General features: G+C 58.4%; 2 protein-coding genes across 2 annotated transcripts; both read left to right on the forward strand.

Annotated features, from left to right (window-relative positions):
• Positions 1–92: 92 nt before the first annotated feature.
• FNBP4 (formin binding protein 4) lies at positions 93–11,868 on the forward strand. Its single transcript, XM_040066314.2, has 16 exons — positions 93–216; positions 376–456; positions 1,310–1,446; positions 1,598–1,802; positions 1,892–2,042; positions 2,120–2,240; positions 2,407–2,745; positions 2,831–3,041; positions 6,377–6,495; positions 8,572–8,676; positions 8,960–9,093; positions 10,049–10,230; positions 10,389–10,702; positions 10,793–11,323; positions 11,412–11,569; positions 11,676–11,868. The coding sequence occupies exons 1-16, from the start codon at positions 93–95 to the stop codon at positions 11,764–11,766; spliced, it is 3,003 nt and encodes a 1,000-aa protein (XP_039922248.1). The 3' UTR covers positions 11,767–11,868.
• A 965-nt stretch (positions 11,869–12,833) lies between these two features.
• AGBL2 (AGBL carboxypeptidase 2) lies at positions 12,834–16,482 on the forward strand. Its single transcript, XM_040067595.1, has 13 exons — positions 12,834–12,963; positions 13,051–13,176; positions 13,320–13,475; positions 13,570–13,677; positions 13,756–13,906; positions 13,983–14,747; positions 14,825–14,987; positions 15,104–15,230; positions 15,322–15,419; positions 15,497–15,606; positions 15,694–15,760; positions 15,854–15,940; positions 16,054–16,482. The coding sequence occupies exons 1-13, from the start codon at positions 12,834–12,836 to the stop codon at positions 16,480–16,482; spliced, it is 2,517 nt and encodes an 838-aa protein (XP_039923529.1).
• Positions 16,483–16,822: the final 340 nt, after the last annotated feature.

Here is a 16,822-nt window from a genome sequence, read left to right on the forward strand (position 1 = left end):
TCGGGCACCGCCCCCTTGGTGACGTCAGCGCCCCGCCCCCTGCGCGGCGCGCGCGGCCACAGCCCTGAGGCGCAGCCGCCGCCGCCGCCGCCATGGGGAAGAAGGCGCGGGCCGCGCCCGGCCGCCGGCCCATCCTGCAGCTCTCCCCGCCCGCGCCGCGCCGCGACGAGGCAGCAGGAGCCGCGGGCGAGGGGGGCGACTCGGGCTCCGAGCCGGGTATGGCGAAAAAGGCGGGTGGAAGCGGGGGGCGCTTTGTTGGCGGGGCGCGGCCTAGTGCGGCCTAGCGCGGCCTGGCGGGACCGGGGGGTCCCGATCCGCCCTCCCCCGAGATCCCCTCATTCTGAGCCCCCCGTAATTGACGCTTCTGCTCCGCAGATGAGCCCGAGACGGTGGCGGAGCCGCCCCGCAACCCGCCCAATCCGCCGCCTCCCGCTCCCGCCGCGGTCAAGGCCACAGGTAAGGGAGCGCTCTGGGGTGAGACGCGGGATTGCATCCCTCCTAAAAAACTATAGGGAGAATTTTAGGATTTAGGGGTGCTTACGGCCCCCGATGCACACTAATGATAAAATAACGTTGGAGTTCTGGTTATAAGTGGGGCTTTTTGTCTTAAATTTGGAGGAGGTTGATCTTCAGATGTCATTTTTGGGGTCCAAATGCCATTTTTTTTTTTTTTTTTTTTTTTTAAAGTTCAAAATGTGGGGGAGTTTGGTACTAAAAGTGGGCTTTTGTCCTAAGTTTAGCCGGTTTTGATACTAGATGTGGAGGCTTGGGGGTCCTAAATGTAGGAGTTTGGTCCTTTGTGTGATTTTTTTTTTTTTTTTTTTTTTGGTCATATATATGGGGTTTTGGTCCTAAAAGTGCGGGGCTGGGGTTCCAAATAGTTTTTGGAGGTGCTGAGTGTGGGTTTTCTGTGGTAAGTGTGGTGGTAGGTTTTGTTCTAAACACCAGGTTTTTTTCTGGGACTGTTCCCCTTTCCATAACCCCCTGTTTTTAACACAGGATGTTAACCACATTTTACTATTATTTTCAAGGAAAGAGAGTTAACTCTTTCTGAAATAATCCACTTTGGGGCTGGAGTTGTTTTCTTTTTAATTATCTTGATGGTGCTGTTCTTTCCTAAGAGGCGGTTGCTCATCCTTAGGTGCATTTTATTTCTTGTTCCTGTGCTGATTCCCCCCGGGCTGTGCCTCCCGGTTGTACCTGTTCCCCCTGGGATGGCAGTGGCACCTGGAGCGGAGGGTGAGGGGTGGCATCCACTGCCCTGTGGCCGCAGGAGGATTCCCCTGAGGATTTGCTCTCCCTTCTCCAGGAGGTTTGTGCCTGCTGGGTGCCTACGCCGACAGCGATGATGAGGAGGGCGAGACCCCGGAGAAGCCGGCCCGTTCCGCGGATGCCAATGGCAGCAACTCTGCTGACATCGACAGCACCCTGGCAAACTTCCTGGCTGTGAGTGCCACTCCGGCGAGGATGAGGGGAGGCAGGGAGGGAGGGATGGCGGGAGGAGGGGAGTTTTGCGGTCCAAGATGTTGTCCTCACGCAGGAAGTTCTTTGATTTGGCTTGGTATTTGAGCCTCACGATGGGATGCTGTTTTTACAGGAGATTGATGCCATCACGGCCCTTCCGCAGCCCGCTGAGCCCACCGCTGCCTCCTCTTCCTCCTCCTCCTCCGTGCCGCCCCCCACACCTCCACGCCCGGAGCCAAAGGACTCGGGCACGGGCCCATCGCCGGGCACGGCCAACGGCACGGGCTCGGCACCGGCGCCGGAGTGGCAGTATGACACCCAGTGCTCGCTGGCCGGAGGTGAGCGCCGCTCCTCTCTCCAAAGGGGATGCTGACAGACGGGTGTCACTGGGGAGGGGAGTGACGGGCTGTCCTTGTCGCTCTGGCAGTGGGAGAGCTGGAGATGGGCGACTGGCAGGAAGTGTGGGATGAGAACACCGGCTGCTACTATTATTGGAACACCCAGAGCAACGAGGTGACCTGGGAGCTGCCGCAGTACTTGGCGACGCAGGTCCAGGGTCTGCAGCATTACCAGCACAGGTGGGCGAGAGCTCCAGGATGTTGCCCTGGGGGATGTTGTCTCGATCCCACCCTTCATTCCCTTTTCTTTTCCTCAGCAGCACCGTGGCAGGCACCAACGGCAGCTTCATGGCAGCCACGGAGCCATTCCCTCAGGAGAAAGGGACCCCTGGCAGCGCTGGCCGTGGGACCAGCCTCAGTAAGCGGGAGGTGAAGAAGGTCAGTCGTGTGGATTCTGGCTGCCGTGGGGCTTGCAGGCACCTCCTTGGGCTTCCTGGGAAGCAGCTGGGATGCTCTCCTCCATCCACAGCACTAGGAGAGGCCTGGCAGCACGGGCTCTTTCCCAGGCAGCTGCCAGAAAGCTCACACGTAGCTCATCCCACAGGAAGTGAATGAAGGAGTGCAGGCTCTCTCCAACAGTGAGGAAGAGAGGAAGGGAGTGGCTGCGGCCCTCCTGGCCCCACTCCTGCCCGACGTGGTGAAGGAGGAAGAGGAGCGCTGGAGGAGGAAAGTGATCTGCAAAGAAGAGGTTGAGCCGCCTCTGGAAGAGGAGGTGAAAGTGGAAGAGGCGCCAGCTGCCCCTGAAGAGCCAGAGCCCAGCAGGGATCCCCTGGAAGACACGGGGCAGGAGGATCTGTGCAGCGTGGTGCAGTCAGGAGAGAGTGCGGAGGAGGAGGAGGAGCAGGACACGCTTGAGCTGGAGATGGTGCTGGAGAGGAAAAAGGTAAGGGGAGACTTTTGTCCCTGAAATGGCCGCACGTGCAGCCACGGTTCCGCTGGGAATAAACTTGGGTGTTGTGTCTCGGCAGGCAGAGCTGCGTGCCTTGGAGGAAGGCGATGGCAGCGTTTCGGGCTCCAGCCCGCTCTCCGATGGGAGCCAGTCGGCTTCGCAGGATGCGTCCCGCAGGCTGGCCTCCAAGAGAGGGAAATGGAAACTGTTTGTGGGAGCCGCCAGCCCCGAGTCTGCCAGTCGAGGCTCCAGCAAAACGGGCCGGGAGAGCCCAGAAGCAGGAGAAGCAGGTAATTGGAAAGGCTTCCTTTGGAGGGAGGAGCAGGGGGTCTCCTTTCCCTGAAGACCCACAGAGCAGTGCCGGGAAGGGCCGTGAGGTACGTGTGCCGGGTGGGGACAGGCTGAGGGGCGACTGTGTCACAGCCCAGCCTCACTGGGATAAGCTGCTTCTCTGCCGCCATCTCCCTATCCTAATTACCTCACATAAGGAGAAGAGTGCCCTACTCAGTGGTTCCTTGGGAGAAGGGGCACGTAAGAGACAGTTTCCTCACATCCCATTGCTTTCCCCTTCCTCCCAACATCACAAATCCAGCCTGCAGTACACTGGGAACTGTCACCCTCCACTTGTAAAGTTCGGTTTTTGAGCTGCCTGGTACCGAATTCCAGACAGCTGAAGTGTCCCTGGAGCCACTCCAGGGCTCCACACTCAGTGTGTAGGGAATGTTAACTGCAGCCCTTGTGGCAGGGTTGAGCCAGCCCCCTGTTTCTGTGGGCCTAGTTCAGCTCAAGGTCGTGAGGATGCATCAGCCATACACAACTACCTCTCGTGTTCCTGTTGGATCCCCCAGAGCTGTGCTTCCCAAAATTCACCAGCTTTAGCATTTTAAGGAACACTCCGTGCCCAGCAGCTCTGGGACTCCCAGATTGTAGAATCCTGGGGTTGTTCAAGTTGGAAGTGCCCTCTGAGGTCACGGAGTCCAGCTGTTCTCCCTGCACTGCCAAGGCCACCACTGACCTCTGTCACATCTCAAGGCTTTTAAATCCCTCCAGGGATGGGGACTCAACAGCATCCCTGGGCAGCCTGTGCAAGGGCTGGACACCTCTTTCCATTAAGAAATTTTCCCCAATATCCAACTTAATCCTCCCCTGGCACATCTTCAGGTTGTTTCCTCTTGTCCTGTCTCTTGTTCCCTGGGAGCAGAGCCTGACTCCACCCTCCTCTCAGGGCATTGTGGGGAGCAAGAAGGTGCCCCCTGAGTCTCCTTTTCTCTGGATGTGCCAGTCCCTTCACAGCACAGGATTTGTGTGCCTGCAGCAAATACAGAAAGCTGAATGAAACTGTAGGTACAAAGTGGCCTGCAGCAGGCTGTGTCCTGCTGGAGCAGGAGTTGGTGCCTGCCCCATCAACTCTGGCATTAAATCAGCGATGTCGTTTTGGCGTAGGAAAATGAATGGTTTTGCCAGAGGGCTTTCCAAATAACCCTGAAGCCAGCTCTTCCCGGCAGCACCAGATTCCACCGTAACCTGGGGAACAACGAGCTGTCACTCCAAAATAACTGGTTCAAATTGAGCACCCTGTTGCTGGAGGGTGATTTAGGGAAGTGTCCTGCCTTCCAGTGCCAGGACAGGCTGAGAATTGGGATTTCTTTCCCCACAGCCCTATGGGACTCTGCCACAGACTTCCTTCCTTGGAATTGGTTGCTTTGACAATGAATTAGTCGTGTGAAGACAAAACCTTCTGGTATTGGCAGCTTATGGAGACCTCTTCAGTCCTTCATAATTAAATTATTTAATGCCTAGGATCTGTTATTGACAGATTATTAAGATGACAAATTTTGGGGGTTGTCTCTTCCTGCTTCCCTGATGCCCAGTTTTCCAGGCCTTGCTTCATTGCTGCTTTGCACTGTAGCAGCTCCAACCCTCCTGTAATGGTTTTTTAACTTAATAAAACCAGGCGGAAACACCAATTAATGCAGGGTTTATTATTTAGTGTTAATATTTTTGTGGGAGGGAGAGATTAGGAGAGAAATAAACAAAGCAGGCTTAAGCTTAAAAATGAACAAAAATAGTTTTATTAATATATATTAAAAAACTGAGAAAAGAAAAAAAGTTGAGAAACAAGAAGACTTAAACAGAATGATACCTTAAAACACGCTTCTTTCCTCTTACAAACTATTAACTTTCTTATTGAACAACATAGAAAGACACAACTTAGGATTTTCAGTCAGTTTCACCACTTAGACATAACTACTCATTACTCTAGGAGAAGAGTCCTTCTAAGATCTTTTTATGAAGACGTTTGCCACAAGACACAATAGTCCAGTGCTCTCTCTGTGTTACACATCTGCTGCCGCCCGGAGTTTTTGCACTGTGATGTTCGATCAGCAAAGCTTCTCAGTGTATCTGGGGTACTATTTACGAATACTTCTTCTGATCTAAAATTATCTTTGTCTCAAAAGGCTGAGACCTCTTTTTGACCCAGGAACAGGGGTTTCAAAGTTCCCAAATAAATCTCTATTACATCAGTCCTTAATTTTGATTAGAATAGCATTCTACCCAGATAATACTATGATGCTGCAAAGAACAGTTCATTTCTTCATAATTTGCCTTAGAAAAGTCCGGTTAAAAATGTCCACCTCTTCAATCCTATTCCAATATTATTAGTTCTTTCACTTCTCATCTAACTGACTTCATGCAGTGTCTGTTCCATGTACCTTCTGGGTTTTTTTTCTTCTTTCTCTCGAGGAAGAATTGTGCTTTAAAAGTTCCATGTTGCTAAGAAAGGGTTAAATTTCACGTGCACACGCCAATGCAAGGCCGTGCTGATAAAGGAAGCTAATAAAAGTCCTTTTCTCCACCCCTCGGTCTCATCCAGGGCGGCTCAGCTCAGAGTTGTTATGGAGATGCAGGATTTCACTCTCCGCTGCCAGCGGCGATTACGCTGGGCCATGTTTTGGCCCCTTCTGCCGTGGTCTGAGCTCATGGCCCCGCGCTGCCGAGCTGCAGCTGCCCCTCTCCCCTGCCACCAAGCGAGGGAAAGGGGCTCAGCCGGCCCAGGCTCTCTCTGTGCGGGCAGCGGCCCCCAGACCCCCGGCCAGGCCTGGCCCAGCCGCCCTAAAGGGCAGCAAGGCCCGACCCGAGGCCGCCCGCCACCTCCGATGTTACCTCATTGCTGATCCTAAAGCGAGAGAGTGGGCAGTCAGCAGCAGGTTAGGTTTAAATGTTCCTTCCAAAGTTGCACTGACACTTCTCATTGGTCAACTTAGCTGCCAATATCCCAGCCTGCTTTTTGATAGGTCCTTGTCCTCCCCCCCAACTTAGGCTACAGTCAGGGCAGGGAAAAACATTTTACATTTCTCTGTATCTAGAAAACAAAACTGTGCTAACCCATGATACCTCCCTTTCCCATATTATCCTTCTGGAATCATCCCCACCACCCAAACACAGAGCAGTGACCATCTCCCCTTTTTATTTTCAGGCTCCTGTCACTGGCTCTGGTGGGTCCTAGCTCTTTCCCCACTGTTGCCCACACTGGCTTTGGCTCCAAGCACTGTGTCCAGCCAGCTGCTGGCACTGCCAGGGCGGTGGTGGGACAAGGACTGACGTGTCCTTCCTTCTCCTGCAGCCCCAAGCACGGAAGCAACTGATCCGAGCTCAGACAAAGAGGCAGAATCTGAGGAGCCCCAGGAAAAAGCCAAATCACAAGGGGCTCCAAAAATGGAAGAGGAGGAACAGGATCTAAAGGTATGGAGAGGCAGAGGTGCGTGTCTGTGAGATGAGGGATGTGATGGGTGCTCCAGCTGCCGGCAGGAACAAGGGACACGCTGGCTCCCTCAGCCACCTCTTCCTGGGAACACCGGCGCTTTGGGCTTTGGATTTGGCCCACCTGAAGCTTTTAAAGCTCAGATCCCGGTGTGGCTGTGGGAACAGCTTGTGAAGGAAGGGCTGTGCAGGACTGGGAAGATATCCTGTCTCCAGTAGGATTCAGCAGCAAAAGCTTGGATGAAAGGAGGGTGTGGGGGGGCAAAGACTGAGCCCTGGGTGTTGTTTTGACAGAGAACAACCGATTTGATCTTGACTTTGTTTTCACCAATAATGATATTCCAGTCTCTGGCCCGCTCAGTCGTCCCGTTTCCAGGCTGAAGACTCCTCGTCCGTAATCTCTCCGTCTCTTGAGGCTGACGGTACCGCTCTGCCCTTCGCCCAGCATTACTTTTAGATGAGAGCTGGGGAAGCCCTGGGGATTTCTGCAGCACCCTACTGATAGCTCTTCTCTGAGCCTTGGTTTGCTCCTTTGGCTGCACTGGATCAATTCCCTGATCTGTAGCAGAGCTCCAGGCTTGAGGGCAGTACAACAGAGCAGCAGGGGAGATCTTTCCCATTTAGTCCCTGTGTCTGTTACCCTGAGATCTCCTGCAGCATAAATTTTGGCTCTGTAGTAATTCTGTGACGTTGGGAAGTGTTGTCACCTCCCTGTGGTGGCAGATGGGGAATCACCAGATTGTGGTGGAGCCCTGGTGGAATCTGCAGTGAGAGTTGCCTATCCCTGTCCTCATTTCCCATCACGTAAATTATTTTTCTGGTGTGAAAGGGAAGGTCCTTTTGTCCTTGTGAAAAACCCACATCTCTCCCATAAAACAATTCCTTAGAGGATTTTGAGATGTGACATTCCCAGACCGAAACTGAGCCTGCCTCAGTGCAACATCCATTTGAGACCTGATTTTTAAATTCATCAATTTAAATAAAAAAGAATAAAAGCCTGTAGCAGGGCTGGACTCGCTGGTCCCCTCTGCTGTCCCCCCCGTTGGGTTTCAGTGGGCAGCGCTGTGACGGACCATGTGGTGCTTTTCCATGCAGGATTCCCTTAGCGCTGTTGGAGGAATGCCGGCTCCCTGGGTAACCAGTACCGTTTGCTCATCAGGTTGGGATCTCTCTGGTTACAGGAGCTGCGCCGGCACCACCGTTCCCAAGTCACCCTCTGCTCCAGGATGTTCCCTAGCTTCTCCAGAGCCACATTAACGTGGGGATTCATGTGCCTGCCTTGGTCTTCTCTAGGGCTTGCTTGTCTGCCCCTCCCCTCTCTGGAGACAGATGCTTCCTTGGTGGCTTTGGTGGACATTCCAAAGCCTCTTCTGAGGAGTGAAGTTTAAAATATACATTTTTAGAGCCTTTCTTTAAGCAGTGGTGATGCCCCTTGCAGGCATCCCTGTTCCTGATTCCTTTCTGGCTTGTGGCTGCTTCCATGCAGTGCCTCCAGCCAGGGGGATGGACACAGGTATCCCTGTGTCCCCAGATTGGAGGTTTCACTCCCATGAGATGCTGGAGCTGAGTAGCCATGGTCGCCATGAGCTGACCTGAGTTTTGATAGAGCTGCTGCCTCTGCTCTGGAGTAAATCCAGAGCTGTTATCCCTTTCTGGTACTTCCCAGCTAGTTCCTCTGGAAAGCAGTTATTTACAGAATCTGGAATGACATCCTGGCCCATTTATTTGGGAAGCATTCTTAGATACCTGCCGTGGCATTGGTTCTGCTGTAACTCCAGAGTACCAGAGCTACCTGAGCCCGTGCTGTCCTTCCGCACAGAGTCAAGCGCGGTCCCTGGAGGAGCTGTCACCCAGCCACCCACACTGCCCTGTCCCTGGGGTGCAGGATGTAGCGGGACTGAACAAAGGGGGTGATGGGGCCGGGGTGGCACATCCCAGTCCCTACAGGCTGAGGGGCCGCGGGTGGTCCCAAGCGGTGCTTCCCGAGAGCCGCAGGGCCGCAGCTGCCCGACGCTGCTCCCAGAGGGCAGCTCTTGACTCTGCCCTTTCTCCTGGCAGTTTCAGATTGGAGAGCTGGCAAATACTCTGACTAGTAAATTGGAGTTCCTGGGCATCAACAGACAATCTATCTCCAACTTCCACATGTTGCTGTTGCAGACAGAGGTAACCGAGCCTTCGCCCCTCGCTCCGGCCTTGTGTTCTGGAGCGGATCGGATGCAATCTGCCGTCCGAGCGCCGGCGCTGCGTGAGCCTCGTGGCGCCTTGCCACGCAGGGCTCTCCCTTCCTCGGCGGGGGGAGAGCGTGGCTTGGCACAGAGGTGGGGTGTCCTCCTCCTGGCCCCCCGCGTCCCGTGCCGGAAGGGAGCCTCCCGATCCTCGAGTCCCGTCCCCCCCTGGGGCCGCTGGCAGCCCACCTCACTGGCTTCCCCCGGTTCTTGCCCTCTAGACCCGCATTGCAGACTGGCGAGAAGGTGCTCTCAATGGAAACTACCTCAAACGCAAACTCCAAGACGCAGCCGAACAGCTTAAACAATACGAAATAAACGCCACCCCTAAAGGCTGGTCCTGCCACTGGGACAGGTACGCGCTCTCCTCCTTTCTCACCTTTCATCTCTGACATCTCAGACATGATTTGTGACCATCAACCACCCGACGACGCTGGCGCCGTCCCTCTGGCAGACTGAGAGCGGCTTCTGTTAGTGCTGGGCAGGCAGAGAAACGTCCGGCACTCGCAGAGTTTGGGCCGGCCACCAAACTGGAGGATCCAAACGGAGTGCCCAGTGCTTTGCGACGGAGCCGATTCCATGACGGACAGAGCTGGTTGTCCCTCTCGCGAGTGTCCAGCGCTGTGGAGGGCGGGCCTGGGGGGTCGCGCATGCGAGAGCTCTGTGAACTTTGCAGGATCTCTGGATCAACTCTTCTGACCAACAGCTCTTCCAAAGGACAAACTTCAACTCACCGACGGAACGAAGAGCAAGATTTCTGTCTCCTGCCAGCAGGTCAGACCCAAACATTTCTTTGTCTATTTGGCTTTCTTGATTAATTTTCCTTTGTTTGAAATCTTTGCTCTTTTGTTTTTCAGCTCCCAGATCCGCTCCCTCTCTCTAGCATTCACTGTGTGTTTGACACCAAGAGTATCATAAAAAACTGCGCACCATGGGGTAGGGGGGCAGCCGCTTCCCTCCACTGGGCTGTTCCCCGGTGCCTCTTCTCGGAGGGCGACTTTCAGCCGAGGCCGTGCTGAAAGTCCCAATGTTAGCAAGATGTCGCCGGCGTTCCCGGCCCTCCCCTCCCTCGGAGCGGGGGGCTCGGGGCGACGTTCCCGCAGCCAGCGATAGCAAATAGCTTTGAGCGAGTCGGCTCGGGCCTCTCTTGCCTCTGTCCTCAAAGTTGTTTGTTGTGTGTGGGAGAGCGGCAGCCCTGCTGCACGAGGGTCTCCCCTGCGAGAGCGCACCGCTGTCGTGGGCAGGCCCGCCTTGGAGTGTCGGGGGCGGAGAAGGGAAGCTGAAGCCTCCTTCTCTTTCTTGTGATCTAGGGAGCATAGACGCTATTTCTATGTTAACGAGCGCTCTGGAGAGTCGCAATGGGAGTTCCCCGACGGGGAGGACGAAGAGGAGGGACAGCGAGGCGCCGCCGACAGAAAACCCGACGGTCCTCCAAAGCCACCTCCCAAAGACAAAGGAGAGCAGAGCGAGGGGCCCGCCGAGCGCCCCACAGGTACGTCTCACTGGTGCTGGGGGTCCTGGCTCCAGGGCGGGGGCAGGGGGGCCAGGGCAGGCCACGGTGGCTGTGCTTCCAAGCGGGACCGCGGGCAGGAGCAGGTGGTACAGACCGTAGGCCGGGTGTTCAAGCCCGTGTCAATGTGTCTTCTTCAGGCTCCCTTTGTAAAGAATCCTTCTCGGGCCAAGCTCCTGCTACGTCTCTTATGCCGCTCACTCCGTTTTGGACTCTGCTTCAGTCCTCCGTTCCAGTCCTCCAACCTCCCTTGCCCTTGGAAATGCCTCCGCCGCCTCCACCCCCCCCAGACTCACCCCCGCCACCTCCACCGCCACCCCCACCGCCTGGAGAAGACGGGGAGATCCAGGAAGTGGAGATGGAAGATGAGGGGGGCGAGGAGCCACCTGCCCCAGGAACAGAGGAGGATGCTCCCCTGAAGTCCCTGGTACGCCCCGCTGCCAGCAGCAGCCAGGTGAGTGGTGAAGCCGGGGCTCTGCTGACTCCAGAGTGTGAAACTCTGGGAAACTGGTGTGTAATGGCGCTCTTCGGCGCTTTCTTCCAGGCCGCCATCGATCCAAGCCCAGCCCCGCTGCTCTCGGCCAAGCCACCAAAGAGGAAAGCGGCGGAGATGAGCCCAGGGCTGATGCAGCGCACGGCCACCATTGGCAGCTGCCCCGTCATCTACAGCCAGCCTCTGATGGCCACGGGCAAGTACCAGCCATCAGCCGTGCCCTTGGCCTCGCTGAGGCCCCGCCAGCGCCTCCAGAGCGAGATCCAGGGACGCCCCAACCTCCGCATGGCTCCGGGCCACGCTGGCCCTCAGCCCGCGGCGCTGGGGCTGCAGCCCGGCTACCTGGGTGTGACTGGACCCGCCGCCTCTTCCATGATGGGATACTCGGAGTGCGCCGTGCCCGTCAGCCTGGCCAGCACGGCCGCGGCACAGCCAGCGCCGGCACGGGGAGCGCTGCCGGCCACGGGCGCTGCGGCCGAGCAGCCGCCGCCCCCACCGCCCCCGCAGACACCCCCACCGCCCACCCCCAAGGCACCACCGCCTCCTGAGAAGGAGAAGCCGAGGAAGGGGCGCAAGGACAAGGTATGCCGGATGGGTGATCCCGCGCCGGCACCGTTCCTTCCCTCCTCCCTTTCCAGCCGCACTCACCGCTGTTGTTTTTGTGGCACAGGGCAAGAAGGGCAAGACAAAGATGCCGTCACTGGTGAAGAAGTGGCAAAGTATCCAGCGGGAGCTGGATGAGGAGGAGAATTCCAGCTCCAGCGAGGAGGACCGGGAGACCACAGCCCAGCGGCGCATCGAGGAGTGGAAGCAGCAGCAGCTGATGAGGTACAGACCCCGGGGGCTGGCACCAGGGCATTTCCTTATCCTTTGTAGAGGTGGGGGATACGTGAGGGGGCCGGCTGGGTGCTGACATTCCGCTTTATTCCTGCAGTGGCATGGCCGAGAGGAATGCCAACTTCGAGGCACTGCCAGAGGACTGGCGCTCACGGCTGAAGCGGAGGAAAACGGCCTCGAGTACATGAGGCATGCAGTGCCGTGCCCACCTCTTGGGGTTTTTTTGTTTTGTTTTGGTTTTTTTTACAGATGTACAGTTCCTTTGACCATTGTCCAATAAATTGTAGCAGTTTGGGAAGTACATCTCACTGATTCTGCTGAGGGTGGGTGGTAGATGGGGATGGAGGGCACAACAGACCCCCGGTAATCCACAAGTACAAGTTGAGTGGGTGTGTGGATTGTGGAAGGCAGGAAAGCTCTGCAGAGGAAGCTGCATGGGCTGGATTGAAGGGCTGAGGCCAAGTGCCAGGTCCTGCACTTGGGTCACACAAACCTGACTGTTCCAGGCTGGGGGAAGAGAGGGTGGAAAGCTGGGAGAAGCCCTGGGTGTGCTGATGAGAGCAGCTGAATGTGAGCCCAGGTGGGCGAAAGGCTGATGGCACCTGGACTGTCCCAGTATTGGTGTGCCCACAGGCCTGTCCCCTGTTCTGGCATTGTTGGGCCACCTCCAGCCCTGAGGACAGATCTGGAGCCCTCATGGCAGAGAGGGGCTGTCCAAAGAAGGGAATGGAGTGTGGGGGAAGGGTCTGGAGCACCAGGAGGAGCTGGGGGGGCTCAGCTTGGAGAAAAGGAGGCTTGGGGGGACTTTCTGGCTCTGCAAAACTCCTTGACAGGAGAGTGTAGCCAAGGGGTGTGTCAGGCTCTGCTGCCACGGAACAAAGGACGGGACAAGGGAAAACAGCCTCAAGCTCTGCCAGGGGAAATTGAAGTTGGACATGAGGAGGAATTTCTTCACAGAAAGTGGTGTCCAGCATTGGAAGGGGCTGCTCGGGAAGGCAGCGGAGTCCCCAGCCCTGGAGGTGTCCAAGGAATGTGCTCAGTGCTCTGGTCTCGGTGACGAGATGGGGATTGGTCACAGGTTGGGCTCAATGACCCTGGAGGTCTTTTCCAACCTTAACAACTCCAGGAAATCCCTCTGGCTCAGTTCCCAGCTCTGCTCCAGGACTGCCCCGTTCCCCTCTGTAGCTCAGCAACCACATGCCAGCCCAGCCCTGGCACTGCCACTGCTGTTCCGGGTCTCCCGGAGCTATCAGGCATGGAGCCCGCGGGGCACGGCGCTGCCCAGGCAAGGCAGGGGGCTCCGGGGAGGTCTGGTGGGGGACAATTCCTGAAGCCCTATGACAGCTTCATCCGCACCCATCTGCGCTTCTATGGCTACTTCCGAGGTGAGCCCTGGCCGCTGTGCGGTGTCCCCTCCTGTCCCTGAGCCGTGTCCCCTCCCACCCCATGGCTGTGGCGCTGTTCTCCCCAAGATGAGAAGACAAGCAAGGAAGAGACGGCCATGTTCCTGGGGGAACGCTCCGGGCAGCATCCCAGGGCATCCACCATGGCCAACACCAGTCCTGGCTGGCAGCGAAGTCCTGGGCACAAGCCAAACCGTGAGTGAGACCCTGCAGCCCCTCACAGCCCCCCAGCACAGCAAGTATGCTGGGAGGGCCTCTCCCTGTCCCTGCCTTGGTTTTGGGCGATCCCCTTACCCCAACTACACTGAGACCCCCAGCTCTTCCCGGTGCTCTTGCAGCTCCCAAGGTGGTGGAGCAGACTCCCCACCAGGGCAGGCTGGCCCCCTCAAGGCGGCCCTGGAAGTCTCCAGGAGAACCACAGGCTCCATTCTCCCTCCCACCTCCCCGCTGGCCTGTGGAGTGTGAGGTCATCCAGGAAACGATTGAGCACATCGGTGAGGGGATGTTTCAGCTGTCCCCCCGCCTCATCCCTGTGCCAGACCCCTGTTGTGTGTATGGCATTTGTCTCTGCCTTCCCCCCTCTCCCAGAGTGGGTTCCCCCTAAACCGGAGCCCTTTTGCCCACCCATGGGCCCGGAGCAGGCCCTGTACACCCTCGGTGAGGAGCAGGGCACCGTCGTCTACCACTCCAGCCCAGGTAACGGAGCACGGGGCAACACTCCTGAGCGCCTCCGCTCTCCCCAGACCCCCACCACTGTCTCTGCTCCCCCCACAGCACTCCAAGGCTCCTGCTTTATCCGTGCTCGGGTTGGGGGGGCCCCAGGGCCACTCTCCTCACCAGCAGCCCCCTTGGAGGGTCCCCAGGACACCACGCTGCTCTTCGAGTCCCGCTTTGAGAGTGGGAACCTCCAGAAGGCCATCAAGGTGTAAGGGAGACACTGGGGGACATGGGGCCCCTCATGTCAGGCCCCGATCAGGAGCACGGCCCTTCCCTCCACACAGGGGTCCCTATGAGTATGTGCTGATGCTGCGGCCGGACCTGTACACGGCCAAACACACACAGTGGTTCTACTTCCGCGTCCAAAACACGCGTCGGGAGCCGCTCTACCGCTTCACCATCGCCAACATGGCCAAGCCCAAGAGCCTCTATGGCCAGGGCCTGCGGCCACTGCTCTACTCCCAGCGGGACGCCCAGAGCCGTGGCATAGGCTGGCGCCGGGTCGGGACCGACGTCCGCTACTACCGTGGCAGTGCGGGGGAGCCGCCGCTGTTCCGGCTCAGCTGGACGGTGCGCTTCCCGCACGACGGCGACACGTGCTTCTTTGCCACCTGCTACCCCTACACCTACTCAGACCTGCAGCGCTACCTGCGCGCGCTGGCGGCCGACCCGGCGCGCTCACGGTGCTGCGCGGTGCAGGCGCTGTGCCGCAGCCTGGCCGGCAACACCGTGTACCTGCTGACCATCACCAGCCCAGGCGGCGCGGCCGGCAAGCGGGCGGTGGTGGTGAGCGCCCGCGCGCACCCCGGTGAGAGCGGCGGCTCCTGGGCCATGAGGGGATTCCTGGATTTCCTGCTGAGCGCCCACCCGGATGCGCGGCTCCTGCGCCGCCTCTTCATCTTCAAGGTGGTGCCGATGCTCAACCCCGACGGGGTGGTGGTGGGCAACTCTCGCTGCTCCCTGGCGGGACGGGATCCCAACAGGGCCTACGGGATGGCGCTTCCCGGCTCCTTCCCGGTTGCGTGGCACCTGCGGGCCATGGTCCAGAGGTGAGGCGGGCTTGGGGAGCCAGCGGGACAGGCCCATTCCTATGGCGGTGCTCGTGGCCATATCCTGATATGTGCAGGGTGCTGGCGGAGCGGGAAGTGGTGCTGTACTGCGACTTCCATGGGCACAGCCGGAAGAACAACGTCTTCATGTACGGTTGCGATGCTGGCCGGGACGGCACCGGGACTCGGCTGCGCCAGCGCGTGTTCCCTCTAATGCTGAGCAAAAACGCCCCCAACAAGGTGGGACATGGCTGCCTCAGAGCCACGTGTTGGGGTAACAGTGGGAACGCAGCCACTGTGCCGCTTCCCGAGATGTCCCTGTGGGGTTGGGACCCCTCTGACCCTGGGGCTCCCAGTTCTCTTTCTCCAGCTGCAAGTTCCAGGTGCAGAAGAGCAAAGAGAGGACGGGCCGGGTCTGCATGTGGCGCCTGGGTGTCTCGCACAGCTACACCCTGGAGGTGGCTTTCAGTGGCTCCACACTGGGTGAGGGGCTGCCACTGCCATGGGAACGATGCCGGGGGGATGGTCCTAGCTTGGGGAGCTGCTCTTGTTTCCTTTTCCCTGTCCCCTCCAGGTGGGAGGAACTCCCACTTCAGCACGGAGGACCTCGAGTCGCTGGGGCGCCTCCTCTGTGACACCCTGCTTGACTTCTGCGACCCTGCGCCCGCCAAGGTGGGCTTGGACCTGGCTCAAGGTGCCCTGGAGCCTTGGGACCGCGGTGACACCGTGACACTGGCACTGTCCCACAGCTCCAGCAGTGCCTGGTGGAGGCGGATGCACTGCTGCAGCGGCAGATGGGTCATGAGCCAGGCTCTGGAGGCAGCTGGAGCGACGTGTCCCCCTCAGAGCTTGAGTCCAGGTATGTCACCCCCTGTCACCCCCTGTCACCCCCTGTCACCCCCTGTCACCCTGTGGTGCCACTGCAGATGGTTCTTTCCCCCTGCAGCACCAGTGGCTCTGACAGCTCTGTGTCTGACAGGATCCCAGATGACTTCCACAGCCCCAGCTGGCCAGTGAGTCCCCAAGTGCCACCGATTTTGAGGTGGGAGGGGCACAGAGTGACAGGGGGTGCAGATGTCCCAGTGACACTTCACCACCCGGCACAGATGGAGCCACGCAGGAGGAAGCGGCTGCAGAGACGGAGAGCAAGGAATGCCCTGTACCGAAAAAACCGGAGCCACACCAGCATCCCAGTGAGCCTGGAGCCACCACAGCCCATCCAGGCCCCGAGGGAACAGTCCTGCAGGGACACTTGGCCCACCCCTCAAGCGGGTCTGACTCAAGACCCCTCTCCTGTGCCCTCCAGGTTGGGACCCGCAGGCATCCAGTTCTTCCTGGTGTCCAGAGTGGAGGTGTCGGAGAGAAGCCCAGAGCCAGCTCCAGTGTCACCTTTCCCAGGGCAGCTGGAGCAGGGAATGGCCCCCGTGTCATCGCAGGAGAGGTGCCCAGAGCCGCCTCTGGAGTGGCCCTTCCCAGGGCACCTGGAGCAGGGAATGGCCGCTGTGCCACCATGGGAAGGCATCAGCTGGACAGCGGCACAAGTGCTGTGACACACCGCAAGTCACCGCTGAACCCCTGCCACCATGGTGCCACCAGCGACTATTCCCAGAATCCAGCTGCGGCAAGGACCTTGGGGCCATCCTGGCAGCGGGGCAGGCGCAGGCCCAGGGACAGGACACGGCCTCTCATTGTCCCTGCAGTGGCCGCACGCTGCTGTGCCTGCTCTCGGCAGTAAAGATGCTGCCACCTCCATGTCTGTGCCTAGTGCTGCCTGTTCTCATTGCGATGTCCCCCTTAGGGGTCCCCTTGTCCCCGAGCTGCCATGGCGTCAGCCTGCGCCTGTGGTGTTACCTTGGGCCCTGCCACCAGGGTGTCACCTCTATTGCCTGGGGTCACCTCAGTGCTGCCACCAGAGCGTCACCTTGCGCTCTGTGGATGTGGCGTCACTAACTCTGCCACCCTGGTGTCTCCTCAGCCCTGCCATCACGCTGTCCCCGCAGTGCCCGCGGTGTCCCCGCAGGCCCCGTGGGTGCCCGCAGGCCCCGTTACCATGGCAACAGCCCCGCGGCGGCGCC

The sequence above is a fragment of the Hirundo rustica genome, chromosome 6, assembly GCF_015227805.2.
Source record: "Hirundo rustica isolate bHirRus1 chromosome 6, bHirRus1.pri.v3, whole genome shotgun sequence".
Lineage (NCBI taxonomy): Eukaryota > Metazoa > Chordata > Aves > Passeriformes > Hirundinidae > Hirundo > Hirundo rustica.

What these genes read in the sequence shown, in the direction of transcription:
- FNBP4 (XM_040066314.2), top strand. Translation starts at nt 93, where the DNA reads ATGGGGAAGAAGGCGCGGGCCGCGCCCGGCCGCCGGCCCATCCTGCAG. An exon ending in CTGCAGCATTACCAGCACAG is followed by an intron (nt 2,043 to 2,119) that starts GTGGGCGAGAGC and finishes TCTTTTCCTCAG; the next exon opens with CAGCACCGTGGCAGGCACCA. An exon ending in TGTTGCTGTTGCAGACAGAG is followed by an intron (nt 8,677 to 8,959) that starts GTAACCGAGCCT and finishes CTTGCCCTCTAG; the next exon opens with ACCCGCATTGCAGACTGGCG.
- AGBL2 (XM_040067595.1), top strand. Translation starts at nt 12,834, where the DNA reads ATGGAGCCCGCGGGGCACGGCGCTGCCCAGGCAAGGCAGGGGGCTCCG. An exon ending in GGAAACGATTGAGCACATCG is followed by an intron (nt 13,476 to 13,569) that starts GTGAGGGGATGT and finishes CCCCTCTCCCAG; the next exon opens with AGTGGGTTCCCCCTAAACCG. An exon ending in GCAAAAACGCCCCCAACAAG is followed by an intron (nt 14,988 to 15,103) that starts GTGGGACATGGC and finishes TGGGGCTCCCAG; the next exon opens with TTCTCTTTCTCCAGCTGCAA.